Source organism: Pectinophora gossypiella, chromosome 14, assembly GCF_024362695.1.
Source record: "Pectinophora gossypiella chromosome 14, ilPecGoss1.1, whole genome shotgun sequence".
Classification (NCBI taxonomy): domain Eukaryota; kingdom Metazoa; phylum Arthropoda; class Insecta; order Lepidoptera; family Gelechiidae; genus Pectinophora; species Pectinophora gossypiella.
The window spans coordinates 8311979-8330141 of record NC_065417.1 but is presented as its reverse complement, the minus strand read 5'-3'; the positions used below and the strand labels follow the sequence as shown (position 1 = coordinate 8330141).

The 18163-nt window shown below is 37.0% G+C and overlaps 3 protein-coding genes and 1 long non-coding RNA gene across 10 annotated transcripts; 2 read left to right on the top strand and 2 right to left on the bottom strand.

The window, feature by feature from the left end:
- Window positions 1–104: 104 nt before the first annotated feature.
- LOC126372332 (uncharacterized) lies at window positions 105–1625 on the bottom strand. Its single transcript, XR_007567149.1, has 3 exons — window positions 1160–1625; window positions 488–527; window positions 105–319 (listed from the first exon to the last, which is right to left on the bottom strand). It is a non-coding gene; the product is annotated as an uncharacterized LOC126372332 (long non-coding RNA).
- A 3-nt stretch (window positions 1626–1628) lies between these two features.
- LOC126372613 (meiosis-specific with OB domain-containing protein) lies at window positions 1629–4522 on the top strand. 3 transcript variants are annotated; one of them, XM_050018437.1, is made up of 10 exons: window positions 1629–1756; window positions 2080–2388; window positions 2484–2545; window positions 2658–2811; window positions 2896–2976; window positions 3051–3144; window positions 3228–3400; window positions 3893–4052; window positions 4172–4271; window positions 4336–4522. In XM_050018437.1, the coding sequence occupies exons 2-10, from the start codon at window positions 2133–2135 to the stop codon at window positions 4492–4494; spliced, it is 1239 nt and encodes a 412-aa protein (XP_049874394.1). In that variant the 5' UTR covers window positions 1629–1756; window positions 2080–2132; the 3' UTR covers window positions 4495–4522. The 3 variants fall into 3 exon arrangements, with proteins under 3 accessions (XP_049874394.1, XP_049874395.1, XP_049874393.1); XM_050018438.1 differs by lacking the exon at window positions 1629–1756 and having other exon boundaries at window positions 1786–2388; window positions 4345–4522; XM_050018436.1 differs by lacking the exon at window positions 1629–1756 and having other exon boundaries at window positions 1786–2388.
- Window positions 4523–4646: 124 nt separating this feature from the next.
- On the top strand, window positions 4647–7777 carry LOC126372331 (dynein intermediate chain 3, ciliary). The gene is made up of 11 exons (XM_050018030.1): window positions 4647–4899; window positions 5004–5151; window positions 5272–5527; window positions 5641–5750; window positions 5823–5974; window positions 6042–6176; window positions 6266–6347; window positions 6720–6898; window positions 7026–7158; window positions 7249–7353; window positions 7422–7777. Exons 1-11 carry the CDS (start codon window positions 4652–4654, stop codon window positions 7629–7631), a joined length of 1758 nt encoding a protein of 585 aa, XP_049873987.1. The 5' UTR covers window positions 4647–4651; the 3' UTR covers window positions 7632–7777.
- Window positions 7778–7854: 77 nt separating this feature from the next.
- On the bottom strand, window positions 7855–16333 carry LOC126372630 (ecto-NOX disulfide-thiol exchanger 2). Of its 5 annotated transcripts, XM_050018457.1 has the most exons (11): window positions 16097–16333; window positions 15624–15645; window positions 15184–15411; window positions 13954–14588; window positions 13634–13864; window positions 13227–13410; window positions 12297–12403; window positions 10628–10747; window positions 10225–10368; window positions 9671–9814; window positions 7855–9014 (listed from the first exon to the last, which is right to left on the bottom strand). In XM_050018457.1, exons 2-11 carry the CDS (start codon window positions 15628–15630, stop codon window positions 8823–8825), a joined length of 1992 nt encoding a protein of 663 aa, XP_049874414.1. In that variant the 5' UTR covers window positions 15631–15645; window positions 16097–16333; the 3' UTR covers window positions 7855–8822. The 5 variants fall into 5 exon arrangements, with proteins under 5 accessions (XP_049874414.1, XP_049874415.1, XP_049874418.1 ...); XM_050018458.1 differs by lacking the exon at window positions 15624–15645 and having other exon boundaries at window positions 16128–16333; XM_050018461.1 differs by lacking the exon at window positions 15624–15645 and having other exon boundaries at window positions 16210–16333.
- Between the last annotated feature and the right edge of the window lie 1830 nt (window positions 16334–18163).

The window sequence follows — 18163 nt, the reverse complement described above, 5'->3', positions numbered from 1 at the left end:
TCTATATTGGGCGCAGTTCGTATCAACCTGGAGTGTTGGAGTAGGAGTAAATAAGAACAGGAGGTAAAATGAAATATAAATTAGATCGTAAATCTGTTCATTTTCATTAGCAAGTATTTATTTCACACGTTATTAATTATGTACATTATATTTACAATAAATACAAATTTATTAATTTCTAAACAGTGTCAATTTGCTTAGAAACTGTCTTTGTGACACCCTGTCACATTGTTTTTTTTTTTTCATTAAGTCGTTTGATCTTGAGGCGGGACTTGTTCAGCTTTTCTTTTAAATTTTTCATCTCGTCTTCTTGAACTGACTGAAATAAAGTTTAATAATAATGTTAAAATAGTATATGTACAAAATAATCTATAAAAATAAAAGTAAAATATATCTGATTTAAGTGCATTGTGCAGCTGGTTGAATTATACACTCTATATATGTATATCATGTTAAAAATATAAAAAAAGAAAATTATTTGATATACCTTTTCATGTAAATCCAGTCGACACTTTTGGATTTAATATCTGAAATCAAAGATAATAATAATTTACTTATATAAAACGTGTACAACTCATAATTGTTTAGACATAAAACAACTACAGACTTAGTATATACTAAGTTTATTAAGTACATAATAATATGTAGTTGAATGATAGATAGTATAAACGTGTTGTGATAACATGATACAAATATCTTATCTATCTATCCAGCAGTGAGATGATGCAGGCTAGGCTGAAATTTAAATTTAAACACCATTTCATCTGTCTGATCTATAATGTTCAATGTAGGAATAGCATCGTCTCGAAGACGCCTCCACTTTGAATTAGGAACACACATAAATGAATCCGCAGTAAAATGTTTCGAGCAAATACGGCTGTACTTATTTGGAATCCAATTTCGTCTATTAATGCGAATTATCCATTCTTTCTCTTTGTTATCGTCTACAGGAAATCTAAAAATTAAAAGTATCGATAATTTTAGTACATCACTATGGACAATCAACATAACCTCAAATCAATTCCGTATTCATCGATGAAACGTATAATATAATGGATATCTCAAATATTTTATGCTACAAATCTATTCAGCAAAACATATTACTTTCCTAAAATTGTTCAGCAGTTCACATTTCACTAGAAAATTACAAAAAACTTACCGATGAAACGACAGAAGTTGTTGGCTATTTTCTTTTCTTCCTGAATGTGAGCTGCAGCCCCATACCACACAAGACATAATGTCACACAGTCGAGACACTCAATTATTTGATATAAATAAAAGTTTCTTTCCATTTATTTGGAAAAATATTGTTAAATTATCACTTAAAACAATCTGAACACAAGACACTCGTAAACACAGTTGACGCGACCGTGTCAAATAGTTCGGTAAATATAAGTAAAATCTTCTTATGTATGTTACTATGTATTTGGCCGAGTTAAAATGAGTCCAATAGGTCCAAATGACATTTCATGTTGTGACAACCTCGGAAAAAATGAAGCAAAGAGCGAATCATTTGTCCTTTTCTCACTCATAGTTTGTGTCGTAAGCTAGAAGAGAGCCGGTTTATAGTTTCTGAATTCTTATTTTAGCCTTCCTTCTATGCTTTAGTTATTGTTCTGAGATGCCAACCGAGTTTGCAACCGAGTATTGTTTCAGTTTGAGTATTGTACATCCAAATATTCCGTGAGCATATGTACGCGGAATAACATCGCGTACATGCGTAGTATTGTTCCTTATCAAGGACCAAAAGGACCAAGTATCTTTATTTCTTATTCTAAACTTCTGGAAAAATACTGTTTCACGACCGAGCGTATCGGGGTGATTCTTCGAACACCGAAGTCATCGTCATTACCGTGAACGCAAAAATATTATATAATCTTTTGTCTTTTTTCAAATATTCAGTTTTAAGAACTTATGTATGTCGCCAACGTATAAATACCAAAGATTGTAGGATAGATTTGCGTTAACGATAAATAAATTGACCATTGGTGTTTGGAGATTTACGCACGGGATTTCACGGGAACATGATGAAAAAAAAAATTACGTACCTAGATATATTTTTAAAACTTTACAATGAAGTGTCTTAATAAAAGAGCGGGAAATATAGAAAATTTAAAAACAGTTTTGAGTTTATGAACAAAATGGCGGGAGTGCAAAAAATACGACTGAATAATTTAAATATCAACATAAAAAATGCTATTATCGTAGGAATAATTATCGCAAAAAATAGTCCTCGGACATTTGGATCCAAGAAGAAGAATGGTGATACAAGAGGAGTAACATCTTTTACCGTGAGAGATTCACAAGTAGACACAATAAATGTCGATGTTTGGGGATCGGAATACTTCGTTATTACTTTTTATGAAAGGTTTCTGGTAGGGGATGTTGGTAATTATTTTAATACTTTTAAGATATAAGTATATCTCTATTATCGATGCAGGTACCTACGTAAGGCACTATCTAATCATAATATGACATTCCAGTTGAAATTTCTTCCCCTAAAATATGTGTGAAAGGAAGCGAAAACGAGAATTTCAGACCTCAGGTAAAGCATTTAAAATGATGTACATACATTATTGTATTTGTATGTTGCATGGCATTATATTATCATTACTTTTTTAAGTATTAAAGTTTATTAAACATATTTTCTTTGTAAGGTCACGTCTCCATTTTATCTGTCGCTAAACGAGGGTATGTCTGACGTCACTATTCATACTGGAGATTCGTTCAGCATGTTCTTGCCGCTCCTCCACATCCCGAGTAAACCCGCGGCGGGCTACTGCGGCCTTGCTGAAGTTCTCAAACTTCCAGGTTCATAATTTTATCTTATTTTGAACACTTTATATTCAGTCTCATTCATTTTATTATGCCTACTATTGTTCGTCCTCCTTGCAGAAGAGAGCGGAAACATTTTCGTCGATTTGTTGGTGGTGGTGAAAACTGTAAAACCCGCTAAGACTATAAAAACAAAAGCAGGTTAGTGATATTTTTTTAAGGAACAGAAGTCCTAAATGTTACTATATAAAATATATTTTTTTGTTTTGTTTTAGGAACAGATATGACAGTGCGCTGTGTGGAAATCATGGATAATACAACTCCCGCGCCTCTTAATTTAGATATGTTTGACATCGACACCATTCAAAGGTTAGGAAAAGTTATAAAAGTTTTACGTACTTAAATATTGTTTCATTGACTAAGTATATTTAATACTTGAAACGTTTAACCAGGGCCGAAGACTGGCGTCCGTTAGAGAGTGTTCTTTTCATCGCGGACGCAAAGGTTTCCTGGCGTGGTAGAGCGGTGAAAGTACAAGTTTCTGCGAGAACCGTCATCACACATCAGCCCCACACAGCCGATGCAGAAGCGTTGCGACTCTACACTCGCAACCAGGCTAATACACGTAAGTTCCCAAGTATCTTTTGCTATACAAAGCTAAGTACGCATAGTAAGGTTTACCTACTAGGTACTTATACACTATCGAGTTAGCGTGGGAACTTAGTTTATCTTGTGTTCGATATAAGTATCTTCTTCTGCCCATGTTAATGAATATAATCAAGAGCTTATGTTTTGTATGCTATGCACTATGTTTATCTAACAGATTAATTTCCGCATGAAATGTATCTAATATTCTAAAACACAACATTTGTTTGAAATTGACTGGAACTTAAGTACATGTAAGAAGTCCTACAGCTGCAAATACCATTCTGCTACATCTCGTTACTACAATGCATAGGAACGAGCAAGCTGCTACGAAAAACGTTCATCGCTTTCCTAGTAAAGTTTCCTACTATGCCACAGGCTAGATGCGCCAAATACCTCTTCACGTAATTATTTGCTATTCTGTTCATAGTATTTTCTTATTAGTCTGTGGTGAACATTATGTAATTCCAAGGCGGAGGCGAAGCGGCTGCGTGGGCGGCTTGGAGTGGCGAGCGTGCCTCCGCCGCGTCTGTCGCTCAAATTCGCGACCGCCTGGCCACCGGATCTCCCTTCTGCGCCTCGCTACACGCTTTACTTACCCACCTCGACCTTGATGAACTAGTTAGCTTGACGTAAGTTTGGGAAAAGAAGTGCCTACCTACATAAAACGCCAAAATTCTGGATATGCCCTCTCACCTGGAAAGTTCAATAATTCGTGCCAATCATTCGTTTTACCTATTTGTTCCATTAGCGACAACAACGAAGAATTGAAGGTACGCTTTGCGGATCACACTGGGGAACTAAACGCTCGCCTTCCAGTTAATGTTCTAGAAGATGCTTTGGGGTGCCCTGTGAGTATCAATACTATCAATGTAAATGTGAGTATGAGATACTTAATTTCCAGTTTTTATATAGGCAAATCAGTTAAAGGGGATGGTGGCTGACGACAGGGCTGCTCTTCGCTGGAGGATACTGTTAGAGCAATGCAGCGTTAAACTTGCCGGGTCTTCCTCGCGGCTCCTCGTGTTGGCCATACGACGGGCGTCACCAGCTGACCCTATACCTTTGTACTAAATAATTGTATAATACCAATTTATCCGTACGTATGTACTACTGAGTAAAATGTCTCCATCTACTTATGTTATTTTGGTTGCCTTGTGACTTTATTGATTAAACAGTAAAACTCGATACTAACTCATGGTTTGATTCACTTATAAATTTCCTTGTAAAAATGGATAAATTAGAAATACCGACAACTTCGTCTAAACAAGAAAAAGGAAAGGACGAACTAATTTACGAATACTCGATGAAAAGGAAAGAGTTTGGTAAGCAGTATTTTTTCGAAGATCACGGTCCGGAAGTGTTGTGCGATATACAATGTAACCCGGCCCTTTATCAAAACTACATATTAAGGAATCCAGTGCATGTGGCTATACAAAATACTGGTACTATGTCCGAACATTGGGTGAACTCAGTAAGGTAATTTGGCACTCTTCAGCATTTAATGACATTATAGAGCTATCATAATGCATTTAAAATGGGTATTTTTTTTTTGTAATTCCTACGAACGATTTCTCCGTTAGAGCGGAATATACAACGTCAGGTATAAACCATATCGAAGGCGGCTGGCCCAAAGATATTAACATGAATGACCCAGAGGCTACGCAGAGGTACCGGCGTAAAATAGAGAAAGACGATGCCTATATCCATGCTGTTATGAATCTTGGTCATGTAAGTATTGGTTGTTTTTCTTTCGTTGGTAAGGCAAATACGATTTGGTAAATTTAAGTTGGTACGTTTTTCGTTTCCTTCTGTTGTAAATGTAAGAGTTGTAATCACCCAAACCAACAGAGCATGGAGCACAATATTCTTCAAAACAACGCGGTGGATATGTACCAAATATACTACTCGGAACTACCCGCAATTCCGCCAGTGGAGCGTAGCAGCTGCCATACAGTAAACGTGTATCGTGAGCCCGGAACTAGGCGACCAGTACGTTCATTGTCTTGGCAAGCCGATGGAGGCGCCCGATTGGCAACGACTCATGCCGATGTAGACCTCGTTAAAACTGTGAGAAGCCAACAATTCTCTTACATTTGGGACATAGGTAAGGTCTATTTTCAGTGCGACGTATATCCTTGAATAACAGTTTTAATAACAGAGTATTACTCTGTTACGTTGAACCATTCCGTGATCGATGTTAACCATACTTTTTTATAGAAAATGCTAATGCACCAGAGCTGATAGTAAAACCGCCACACCCGCTGCTAGATTTCCAGTACAACCCTCGAGATCAACATACACTCGTTGGTGGAATGATGAATGGGCAGGTAACAAAATAAAGAGACTTAGAGAAAGTACCTCAGTACTTATGTCTAATTATTTCGTATACCAATTTGCAGGTGGGGTGGTGGGATATGCGTAAAGGTGGAGAACCAGCAGGCATTTGTCCACCACATGTTGCACACCGAGATCTCGTTCGTAATGTTCTTTTTATCAACTCCAAAACTGGCGCTGAATTCTTCTCTTCTTCTCCTGACGGTGTCGTAAAATGGTAGGTAATATTAACATAGATCAATGGACTAGACGTGACTATTTCCATTAAAAAAACAATATTTCAGGTGGGATACCCGAAATATGAACGAACCAACCGATTCGATGATAATAGATCTCGTCAAATTACCGACAGATACACAAAGCATCGACAACGCACTTGGGATATCCGCGCTTGAATACGAGCCAACAATACCTACAAGGTAATAGCAACTTAATCTAATTATTAAATCAAATATTTATAAGTAGGTATTAGTGAAGATCTACTACAATTTACTGGGAAAAATTTCAGATTTATGGTTGGAACTGAAACAGGCTTAGTTATCGGAGGAAATCGGAAAGGCAAGAATCCTATAGAAAAGCTTCCGACTAAGGTATTTCTATGAATAATATAATACCATTTCAAATTATTGCACAAACAACGCAGGTCAGTCTAAAATACCGCCCCCGTACCTGGTTCAAAGGTGTCCATTATATTGGACGCGTAGTAACGCGTCACTACGCGCACTATTGCCAAGGAAACCTTTTAAACCAGGAACGAGCAGGCGCGGGGGTCACTACCGCACTTCCTCAAGCGCCTCCCCAACACGCGAATAAAATCCTTTACCGCCGAGCACCACACACCCGAAGTCTCGACGGCAAAAGGGACAAAATCGTGGGTCCGCGTTAAGTTGAATAATATTATGTTGAGATTGAGTCATACGTCGTTGCTCTAGGTCAACGCTAAATGACTGTATGTTTCGCAGTATGAAGCTCATTTGGGCCCAGTATACGCACTACAGAGAAACCCAACATTTTTGAAGAATTTCTTGACTGTGGGGGATTGGACAGCTCGAGTTTGGAGTGAGGATTGCCGTGAGTCATCTATACTGTGGACATACTCACATCGTACAAAACTCACGGATGGTGCTTGGAACCCAATAAGGTAGATTTCATCAGCGAACATTAATGGATGGTCCAATTTTTACTATCTATTTACCTTCTAAATTGTATGTTTAACATTTACATATACAAATCTATAACAACATACTAAACCTACTCGCATTTTCCAGATTTTCTCTAATGCTAGTAACGCAGTGGGATGGTTGTTTATCATGCTGGGACTTGCTGCGCAGACGTAGCGCGCCAATTGTAACTGCACAACTATGTGATGAACCACTACTGCGTTTAAGACCTCATGAAGGGGTAGGTAACTAGGTATATGGAAAATTGGAAATTCATTTTTCATTAAATTTGTAATGTGGCTAAAAATTTTACCTTGCCCATTATGTTCAGGGTCTGCTGGTAGCATGTGGTAGTAGCAAAGGGACTGTATATTTAGCAGAACTTTCCCAAAATCTTGGAACAGCGGACAAAAATGACAAGCAATTATTAACTCACGTAAGTTTCTTGTGTATAAATAAAGTAACGAATAACTGACATCGTTACACCTGCTCTTATTTTTTTAGATCTTAGAGCGAGAGAACAAACGAGAGCGTATATTAGAAGCTAGAGCAAGAGAGTTGCGCTTGCGCATGCGTCAGGATCGTGACGGAGGTCAACAAATGGGAGACAACGATCCTACCAGCAACGACAGGGACCTTGAAGAAGCTACGGCGGAGTACGTACAATCTGTCAATGAACTACAAGCTCTACAGAAAGGACAAGATAAAGCTTAGGCTGATCTCATGAGATCTAATTAAACAAAAAGGAAAGTTGAAGAAATTTTACTCGTGGATACAACAGTGGTTTATCGCGGTGATCTCCACGGGCCTGGAAGGAATAATTTCTTACTAGCATTGTTAATAGAAACCAATAGCCAATCACCGAAGCCAATAAGTGAAATAAATGGAAATAGGTATTTTTTGTGGATAAATAATTTCTGCTGAATAAAAAACCTGCTTCCTATGACAAATCATACATTTTATTAAAGTAACTACCTACATACTAGGTATTCCCAATGATATGTCGAAAACGTAAAATAAATACACTTTGAAACAGTACCTACTTATGAAAGTAGGAGACATACAGAATACACTTATCACAAATAATTTTAAAGCAAGTCAATATAATTATATTATTTTCAAAATAGTGTGATAGCTGCAGTTCAAACACATACATTAGAGGTGTTTCCAACAGTCGAAATTACCATCATACGAAAATTTTAATGATAGCTACATTTATAGTTAATTATTGCACTATATTGATATATCTTTTGAAAGGTCTGAAAAGTAGTAACCAAACTATTTGTGTAGCAAAGCTTTTGACCCCAAATTCAAATGAAGGACTTTCCAGGCTATGTTCCCCAAAAATAAAGTAGATGGCGCTGTTTAGATTTAACGCAATTCTCATTACTCAGATACATCAGTATTCAAAAGTTTAATGTAACGGCAGAAGCATACATAAAAATAATTGTTGCTTGATTTGATATTTGGATCAGATTATGTATAGAATTATATTGCTACCTATATTGCTTCTGTTTATTTTGATCAGAATAATAATAGGTGGAAGATGTAATTGTGCCTGTGTGTAATAAAACGGTCATCATTTATACCCAACAATAAAGATAAAAGATGCATAATATGTCTGTTATCCACGAAATTAGAAGGACGAACGCAAGTTTTTACAGCGCCATCTATAATTTTTTTGGGGAAAGTAGTCGGGAAAGTCCCTCATTGCATGACAACATGATAATGATGACATTAATTCCGATAATCATGACATTTTTTTGGAATGTACAACGCACATTCGTTTCGTAGCATCTATACAAACGTATGACAGATAAAGATAATCGAATTACCGGTAGCGCATCAGTACACGCTTGCCGATAAACTAAGGATTATAAATATTGAATGTGGAACACACCGATTTTAAATTTCTGTATTTTGGAAGGCTATAAAGGACCAGCGGTGTTCGATGTTGGCTCCGACGCCCGACGTCGTGCGTTTAAATACGTCGTCATGTTTTTGTAACACATGGTGCACGTTTGCCTGTGACACATTCGGGAACATTGCGCGGACGTAAGACACCACGTAGTCAAGACTTGCCCCTTGCGGGTGTACCTGTTGACAATTAAAAATATTGTACTAATAAGTATCTATAATGTAATAGGCTAGTTTCCAACTAGTCAAATCAGTTACTTTTTAGTAAACGCCAAAACACGAAATTCCTATGGAATTTGTATGAAAAAGGACACTGATGTCATAGAAAACCGTGATAAAATGTCGGACTTATTATTACGTTTTTCTTGATTAAAATTCATAAATAAGTTAAATAGACAAAAGAAAATGATTTTAGTTAGTTTAGATCAGTCTTGACTGGGCTGGGACTGGGCTGGGACTGGGCTGGACACGTGTGCCGCATGCATCCGGAACGATGGGCAAAGATCATCACGCACTGGGTACCACAGGACGGACACCGTAGACGTGGTAGACCCCGGAAACGATGGCGTGATGATCTCGACGGTTATCGCAAAGGCTGGATAGAGCTCGCACAGAACAGGGATACTTGGAAAGACATGGGGGAGGCCTTTGCTCAGCAGATCATACAGGCTAATAATAATAATTAGATAAGTCTTTATTTAGTAATCCTAATTTCATAATTTATCTTGAACCTAATACACAACCCAATTATTATCAAATTTTCAAGATAGGGAACAAAAATTTGGCCAGTCTCCATAATAATATATTCATTGTATGTAAGTTTTTCTTTGTCTTACCTGTAGAAAAGCGGACATAATACCAATAAGTTTGGCCTCGCCGCAACCGACCTCCACAGTTTCTTTCAAATTGATCTTGTTGTCCATATCATCAGGCAGCGGGGGCGGAGGCGGCGGTTTCTTTAACGGAGATGGCAAGGGCGGCTGAAAAAGAAATAGACAAATATATTTTATTTAATTTCAGAGACCTTTACACAACCCCATTTAATACAATCCAAACCCCATTTAACAATGGGTAGTATCCTAGGTCAAGGATAAATTATAAAATTCTGATGACTAAGTAAGGACAGAACTAAAACTGACCAAAAACGTTTTCTTTTTAATTTATTTATGAATTTTAATAAAAAGAAATAATAATAAGTCCGAAATTGTATGACGTCACAGTATGTTTTTTCATACAAATTCCATTAGTAATTTAACAGATTTCACTAGTTGGAAACCAGCATATTGTGTCTGCAAACCTGGGCCTCAGGAGGATATAGGACGAACGTTATACTGGTTATCGTTTATAAATTGTATTATTTTGTAATTCGTGTATAAAGTAATTGCCTTACATTTTTGTCGAAGTTTCCTTGTAAAGCTTGCCGCGCGATGTATTGTGCCTTGAATTTCTCCAACTCTTTATGTGCGTCCGCTTTGATAACATCGACTTCATTTTTGTAAGCTTCTAATTGGAACTTCAGACTGTCATTCTCAAGCTGAAAGAAAATAAATTATGTAAGCAGGTTAGACACTGTTTTGCTCATTTAAACAGGTGGTTTTCGCCATTGAAAATGAATCTACAAACATAATGGTGTTATTTATGAGTTATATATGAAGTCCTCTGAGGGGTAGTGTGAACCGTATGATGAAAGATGATCGGGCCAAATCGTGGTCCATCGTGTTTGTAGACACAATACCTCTTCATCGATTTTACAGGGTTCCCAGGAACACTAACAGCCAAGTAAAATAACATACCTTTAACTTATGAACTTCCTCATTGTTTCCAAACTCATTGCCACGGCTAGGATTGTAACCATTATATTCATTTTCCTCACTGAACCTTTCCACGAACTCTTCTTTTAAGGCATTAAACTCCTGAAATATAATTGATATTCATAGTTTACAAAATTGAATAAGTAATACTATTACGACAACTAGTATGGGTGTGCCATTTCTTAGAAATAATTACTGCTTAAATACAGCAATTTGGAAGAATTATATTTTATACCTGTATTACTATTGTTCCGCTTCATAATACAAACCTGTAATGAACTGACGTCTCCGCGATTTCCAATATATAATACTTACAATTTTATCATTGTACCCTCACGCTGCCCACTCGGAATATAAAAGAACTAATTAATCCTTTTATGTCCCACTGCATTCTTTTTGAATCAGTGAGGATGTAAACCAAGTATTCGAAAATGACAATAGATTTCATACGCTGGTCGGCTTTAACTTTTTATATCTTGAGAACTATTTTGATATCTGGCATTCTGTATGCATACACAGTTTATTTTAATTATACACAATTAATTACAGATGTGGTAGAGTTGCATAAATGTTGACGTATAAGTTACCTGTCGCATTTTATTATCAGAGAGGCAGCTATAATTTTGAACCTATAATTATCAATCCAATCGGATTGTACCAGTTCTTCACTTCTGAGTAACGATGAATACCAGGGGTTCACATTACGCACTTACACTCAGTTTTATATGCGCAAATGTCAAATTGCAATATTGCTTTTTAGACGAATTGTTTCAGTGCGGCCTTTTTATCCCTCTAGAACAACCAAGTTCGTAATAAACTTTTGGCTTTTTAACATTGTACTTACATGCTGTTTACTGGAGAAGAGTTTCGCGAGCGAATGTCAGCAATAATTTCCTGCTATCATCAGTTTTATGTTAGAGCCAGTGACAAAATACCATGCGTCGCTCAATTGAGCGAAAAAGTTGGCCCATACTTAAATCTAGAGAGTTGGTATTCTTACATGACAAATATTTATCAGTTCTGAAGGCCACATTACCTTACATACTGTTTGAGCTCAGATCTAACTGTTAAAGAAGTGCTAACTCACCTGAGATTTCGTTCGCTCGTTCTACTGAACCAAAACAGAAGATATACTTTACCCGCGCTTTTTTTGTCCAGATCAAAAATGTCACTTACCAAAAATTCGGCGCCACAAAACATTGTTTTGAATTCTGAACACGCCATTATCGTTAAGTAATGCTCGATAAACTACGAAACTTTTTTCATAATACCTGCTTATTAGTGTCGGTTATTGAATGATTTTTATTGTCATCCCTGTGTATAAACGTCCGTGTTAACTGGGAACTGCTTCTAGCTCGTGAAATAACTTCAAATTGTATTTGATCTTTTTAGTTGTGTTGGTGTTGAAGGCTCCAGTAGCTCTGTTAAGACTATTTTGACTCAAAATAGACACTACTTACTAATTAAGACGAACACGCACTCAGGTACCTGCTTAACGCCTTACGGCCGATCAAAATGATCGTAAAGTTTATAAGTAAAATATACTATGTATGCAAAAATACTCCTTTTCTACCAAAATAGTTCTTATCAACTCGATATTTGGTTCACGTCCTTATTACATAAATAAAACTTTTCCTTTTGGAAGAGTTACCTGACTCATTTTCTGCCAGGTTTCAATATTCTTTCGCTGAGGTTTTGTAAAGTGGTCCCATACGCGTTGATGGGTAGCTGCTGCAAACACTTTCGCCACCTGTTCGACTGAGGTTTACAAATAATTATGTTAAGAGCAGTGCCCATACCGTCGTACTTTTGCGACTGGCCATCCCAGGCGACGGTGGATAACGAAAGTTGTTACTCGCGCGAAGTTACTCTACTCTGGCATGAGATGCGACAGCATCTCGTGAAGTAATCTTGTGATTGGTGTGGACACGTAGGTCGATGAAGATGTATCGGAACACACATGTCAGTGTGTTACCAAACCAAGGAATTTTGAATTTCTGACAATGCACTTTGTTATGAACTCCAATGACAATATTTTTAAATCTTTCTAAGAATTATTATGTACAAATATAATATCAAAATTAGGTACTTCAAAGTACATTATCAAAACTTCTTCAACTTACTGAGCACGTTTGCTGTTTATATCGCCGCCGTTTGTACAGATCTCCGAGTCGAGAAGTCGTCATAGCAGCATAATTTACTGACTGAGAATCACTACAAATTATAAGTCGGTTATGTGACTATGAGCCGACCAGACCAGAGTGACCAGGATACTTTTTTGTGTACGCATTTATAGATAGCATTTACAAACTTGCAACTGATCAATTGAAAATGCATCTTCAGAAAAGAGCATTTTCAACATGGAATGAATGTTCCCTGTGTATTCATTTCCAAATTCCATAAAAATACTGCTAATGGCTTTGTATTCACAATTTGCTCCTTTCCGAATATGAACATGTTCATCACCTTACCTTGCAGAAAATTACTTTAACAGAGTACCCTCTGTTTTAATACCTTATGAGGTATAAGTATATTGTCACTCATTAACAATAAAAAGTGAAGAATATTGTCTAACACTTACGTTGCTCAATTACGAGTGCAATGGTGTTTTTGATCCTCTCTTTGCACTCTGACAATTCATCTTCAGCTTGTACTTTTTCATTATACAGCCTCCGGATGTGCGAGTTTGTAGCTTGAATCATTGAATAAAACTGATTTGAATTCTTCTTTGAACATTCTCCACGTTCCAGCCAAGAGATCAAAGTCTGAAAAAATAGAATTTATTGTGATTTTTTTTTGTAGGTACTCAAAGGTGAACGGCAACTACACGCGCTGTAGTCATCGTGTTTTATATTGTATGCAACGGCGCACCCCTCCGCGCCGCACGACCTGCAAATGATTTCGGCGCTTGCGGCTCCTGCGGTCCGTCTAGGTGCGCGTTCACCTAAACTCTGATATCACAGAAAAATCATTTTTAAAATAACTTACTGGTAGAGATTCCAAAAAATTTTCTTCACTTTTGATTTTTTCTGCAAGTTGAACTATAGCAGCATTTGAAAATGGTTGCAAACGCATAGGTGAAGGTGATCGATGCCTGCCTGAGTACATATTACGGCTAACTAAAGCCTGCTGCTGTGCGCCCATTTGATGCAACTGCTGTTCTTGGGCCCGCATAGCTTGTCTTTGACGCCGCTCATACTCATTTTGATCGTCTCTGCTCTAAAATAAAACATTTATAAGACAATAAATTAAGAATATCTATGTATCGTCACATTGCAAAAACTATAGAGTTCAAAATTTAAATTTACCAATGCATAATCTACATGCAACCATCCAGAATTTGCTTTAGTCTCTTCTTCACTTTCAGACTCCTTGCTGATCAATTTAATATTATAACCAGATATCTGCATAGCAGCATCCACACATCCCTCTCTATCAAATCGAATATGGCAAAAGTTCTTTGTGGACAATCTCAAAATATGGATCCTTCCATAATTTTCAAAAATCTCTCTTACAATATTTTCTCTGATGTTATCTGGTAATCCACCAACAAAAATAGTGCGGCAGCCAGGTGGCTTTGATCTACGTGGAGGTAGTGCCATGCCTGGATTTGGAGGAGTCAGTTTGCAGTGTTTTAAGATGATTTCTTTTTTTTCTTGAACAATAGGCATGTCCCCACCAGAATTAGGATACATTGCCATATTACCCATCATAGATGGGTCCATCATCATGCCCCCCATTATGCCCAAATCCATTGAGGGATTACCACTTGGCTGCATGGGTTGTCCACTCATTGATGATATGTCCATAGATGGCTGTGGTATCATCTCCATGCCACTACTAGGCATCATATCTATGCCAGTAGAAGGCATAATTCCTCCACCCATCATTGTATTTGGCATCATCATATTTGGATACATTCCACCAGCCATCATCATATTTCCTGATTAAAAATAATAATTATTAAAAACAGTATGTTACTACTTTTTACCATAAATGTTTTAAAAAATAAAGTGTTTTTAAATTTCAACAATAATAATAATTAATTTATGAACATGGGTAGGTATAGAGGATTTATAATATTTTGTAGTAGATTTTAAGTCCCTATAACTTCCCATGGCAAAAACGAGAGAGCAGAGAAGAAAGTTAGAGAATCTCATTTTCAATCAAAACTGCTTTTAACCAACTGGCTGCTTTTCTTTTTTGTAACTGATCCTTCAGAAGGCATACACTCATCATTACCCCACATTTGATAGCAATTTATCACAAAGTTTAACTGAAAAGTATTGTGAACTGTCAAAATTTAGGAACACTCAATAGTGTACCACCTACATTTGAGCTTCTAGTTTTTATCCTCATTGCTGGTTGGCAAAGCCACTATTAAATAAATCTCTTAGAGTATGACATCTAGTTGACCAATTCTTTGCCTAAGGGTTATGCAAAAGGACCTATGAAGCTGGCATAATCACTATATTTAACAAAACATAAATAAAAGGTACATAAACAAACTAGGTACTAAATAAAGGTATAAGATGTACCTGGATACATATTTGTCATCATCATTTGTGGGTTCATCATATTGTTATGTATGTCCGAAACACTGCCACCATTACCGTTACCACTAATGCCACCGCTCATTATGCCGCTGGCCATTGTTCCGCCGCCACCCAATCCACCACTGCCCATTCGGGTTTCATTAATCTTCTCTCTTCTTCGACCCACATTACCTACTCTCGTAGGAGACCTAGACCTGTCTCTTCTGTTACCTGTTACAGAAGATAATATATTTCCTAATAACTTAATTTAATAATAACTAAGCAATCGGTCCTGGGTACTATTTAAGGATGTATATTATAGTAGTTACATGAGTCATGTCTGGGGCCTTTGGCGGGTCAATAATAACCCTGACACCAGGATTGATGAGGTCGGTCTTACAGTCAAGATTTAGCTAGGAAATCCAAATGAAAGAAAATCGTACCAGACATTATAGAAGCTTAGATTAGCGATGGGCGTTATTAACCATAACTGGTTATATATGCAGTTACGAGCTCGAACAGTGATCACTCGTTTTCCACTACAACAAAAACTAGTGATATTCATAACGCCATTTAAACGATCGAAATAGGCATCAGTCTTCAATAACTCTTTTAATCACAACGCCATAAAGTTAAATCGAATTCACTCTTATGTTTAAGGCATAGCGTCGATGTTTGGCTACTTTCACTACTCACGCAAAAACACTGGTTTTACAATACGTGTGCGTGAAGAAGAATTAAGTTATACTGCTACCTAACCAAACGATTTTACGTTACAATTATCACGTTTGCTTCAGAACGTTGTGAAAATAACTAGTTATAAAAATCACTAGTTAAGAAACTAGTTATTGGAAATCACATAACGCTTACGTTACGTTATCTCAAAAACCGATAACGACCCATCGCTAGCTTAGATACAAAACGTTAAACTTCTTTTCGTTTCGTACATCACCACAGACTACTTTGGTCACTGGCAACAAACATAATAATGTCTGCGTTTTATCTTTATCACACCGCACTCGCACGCACTTCACAAAGAATAGCAGGCAGAAACGTTCCTAGAAGGAACAGTAGAATGGAAAACACAGACTAATAAGAGATACATGGAAAATAAAAATAATCAGCTCGCAAAAGTCACCCTGTACTTAGTACCATCGCACACGGGGGGATCCTAATGAAGGACATTCCAGTTCCAAAAAATATAGATGGCGCTGTATACATTTAACGTGATAGGTAATCTATTTTCTCATTGCTTGGGTGATGTTTCGATCAGATATGTATAAATTTCAGTTGCTACCTAAGAAGTAATAATATTACTTCTCTTTATTTTGATCAGAACAAGATCAGAATAAAAATGGGTAGAAGACACGGCTGATTCGCTCTCATAGAAAAAGTATCTTCTTAATAAGAAGATAAATAAGAAGTTCTTATTAGTCTGTGGTTGAAGATATGTTGCGCCTGGGTGTAATAACAAAAGTCATCATTTGTATTGAACCCAAAACCAAGGATGTCTGTTATCCATGAAATTAGAATGTTAAACTAACGTAACAATGTACAACACCATCTATATATTTTTTTGGGGAACGTGGCTGGAAAGTCTCTTATTAGTTTAATTGACTAACTGTAACTGGAATACTGAAAACTAGAAATCTGCCAGTGATGCGACGGCAATGACAGAAAGGAACCCGATTAAGATCATTCCGTGTGCGATGCGCTTTATCGTACCGCATGCGAACCATAGACAAAAATGATAATTTTGTTTGAGTATGACAGTTTTTCCTTTATCGGGGATACGATAATTCACGACCACGATAAAGCCCAACCGAGTATTGTACATCCAAATATTCCGTGACCATGTATACACGGAATATCATCGCGTACAATCCGTGGCTGCGAATTAATATCTTGTATAAAAGCGACACACGGCGATAATGCCCATACAAATATTCCATGTACGTTTCCTTCTATTGGTCGATCTCGCTCGTCGCCTATTTGTTAATTGATCAATGTTTTATTTGTGGTTGTGTTTTAGACGCAGTAGGAATGTACTTTATTACGATATAGCGAGAGAAACGGTGTCAAAAAGGCTTGTTTGTAACCTCATTTGTATTTTTATATTTTTAATTCTATTTTTATGCGTTTATGCGTTGTTTTTTTATGTGAGAAGTGTGTCAGGATCGAAGCAAATGGAATTCTATAGTCTCTGCTTACCCCGGTGGGAAATAGGCGTGAGTTTATGTTATGTTATTTTTATGCGTTTAAATAAATGTATGAACAGACGAAGATTTGTTTTCGTAACGACAGCAGTCACGGGTGTGAGAGAAGCCAGCACGGAAATTCGCGGTACCCCAACACTGTAGATATTGGCTACGAATGCTGTATGGCATATAGCCATATAGCTGAGTGGGTTAGGTTACTTGTGACCATCGAAGCCCGAAGGCAGTAAAGACCTTTTAAGGTCACTGATTTTGAAGGTTTATTAACAGTAGTGTAATGAATGTTCGGCATCATGATATTTTGGACAAAATGTATTTCGGCCAACCGTAACGTCGGAAAATAGATTTTTCTACAAATGAAACGTCGGAGTAACGAATAAAAACGAATTGTTATAAGTCAAACAAAACTTAGGCAAACGTGATTTCGGCGAAGTGAAAAACGAACATAGTCTAAAAGTTTTCTGCTTAATGAAATTCGGCAGAAAAAAATTCAAACTTAAGATAGATAACCGTTTCAACAAACAAAGCTGAGGGCACTATGGGGCCTATATTTTGTCCTTGTCTAACATTATGATAATATAAAATTGCCTAATGTAGCTACACGGTAGCTAATTAAAACGACGCATAGCAATGGAGTTTTGTGTCTATGATACTGAGCCCTGATTGGCTGATAGAATAGGTGGCCGCCATCTTGGCTTCCAATTACCTGGGTGTACATTACAGGGATGTGCAATCCGTGGCCGGACTAATAATTCGCAGTTAATATT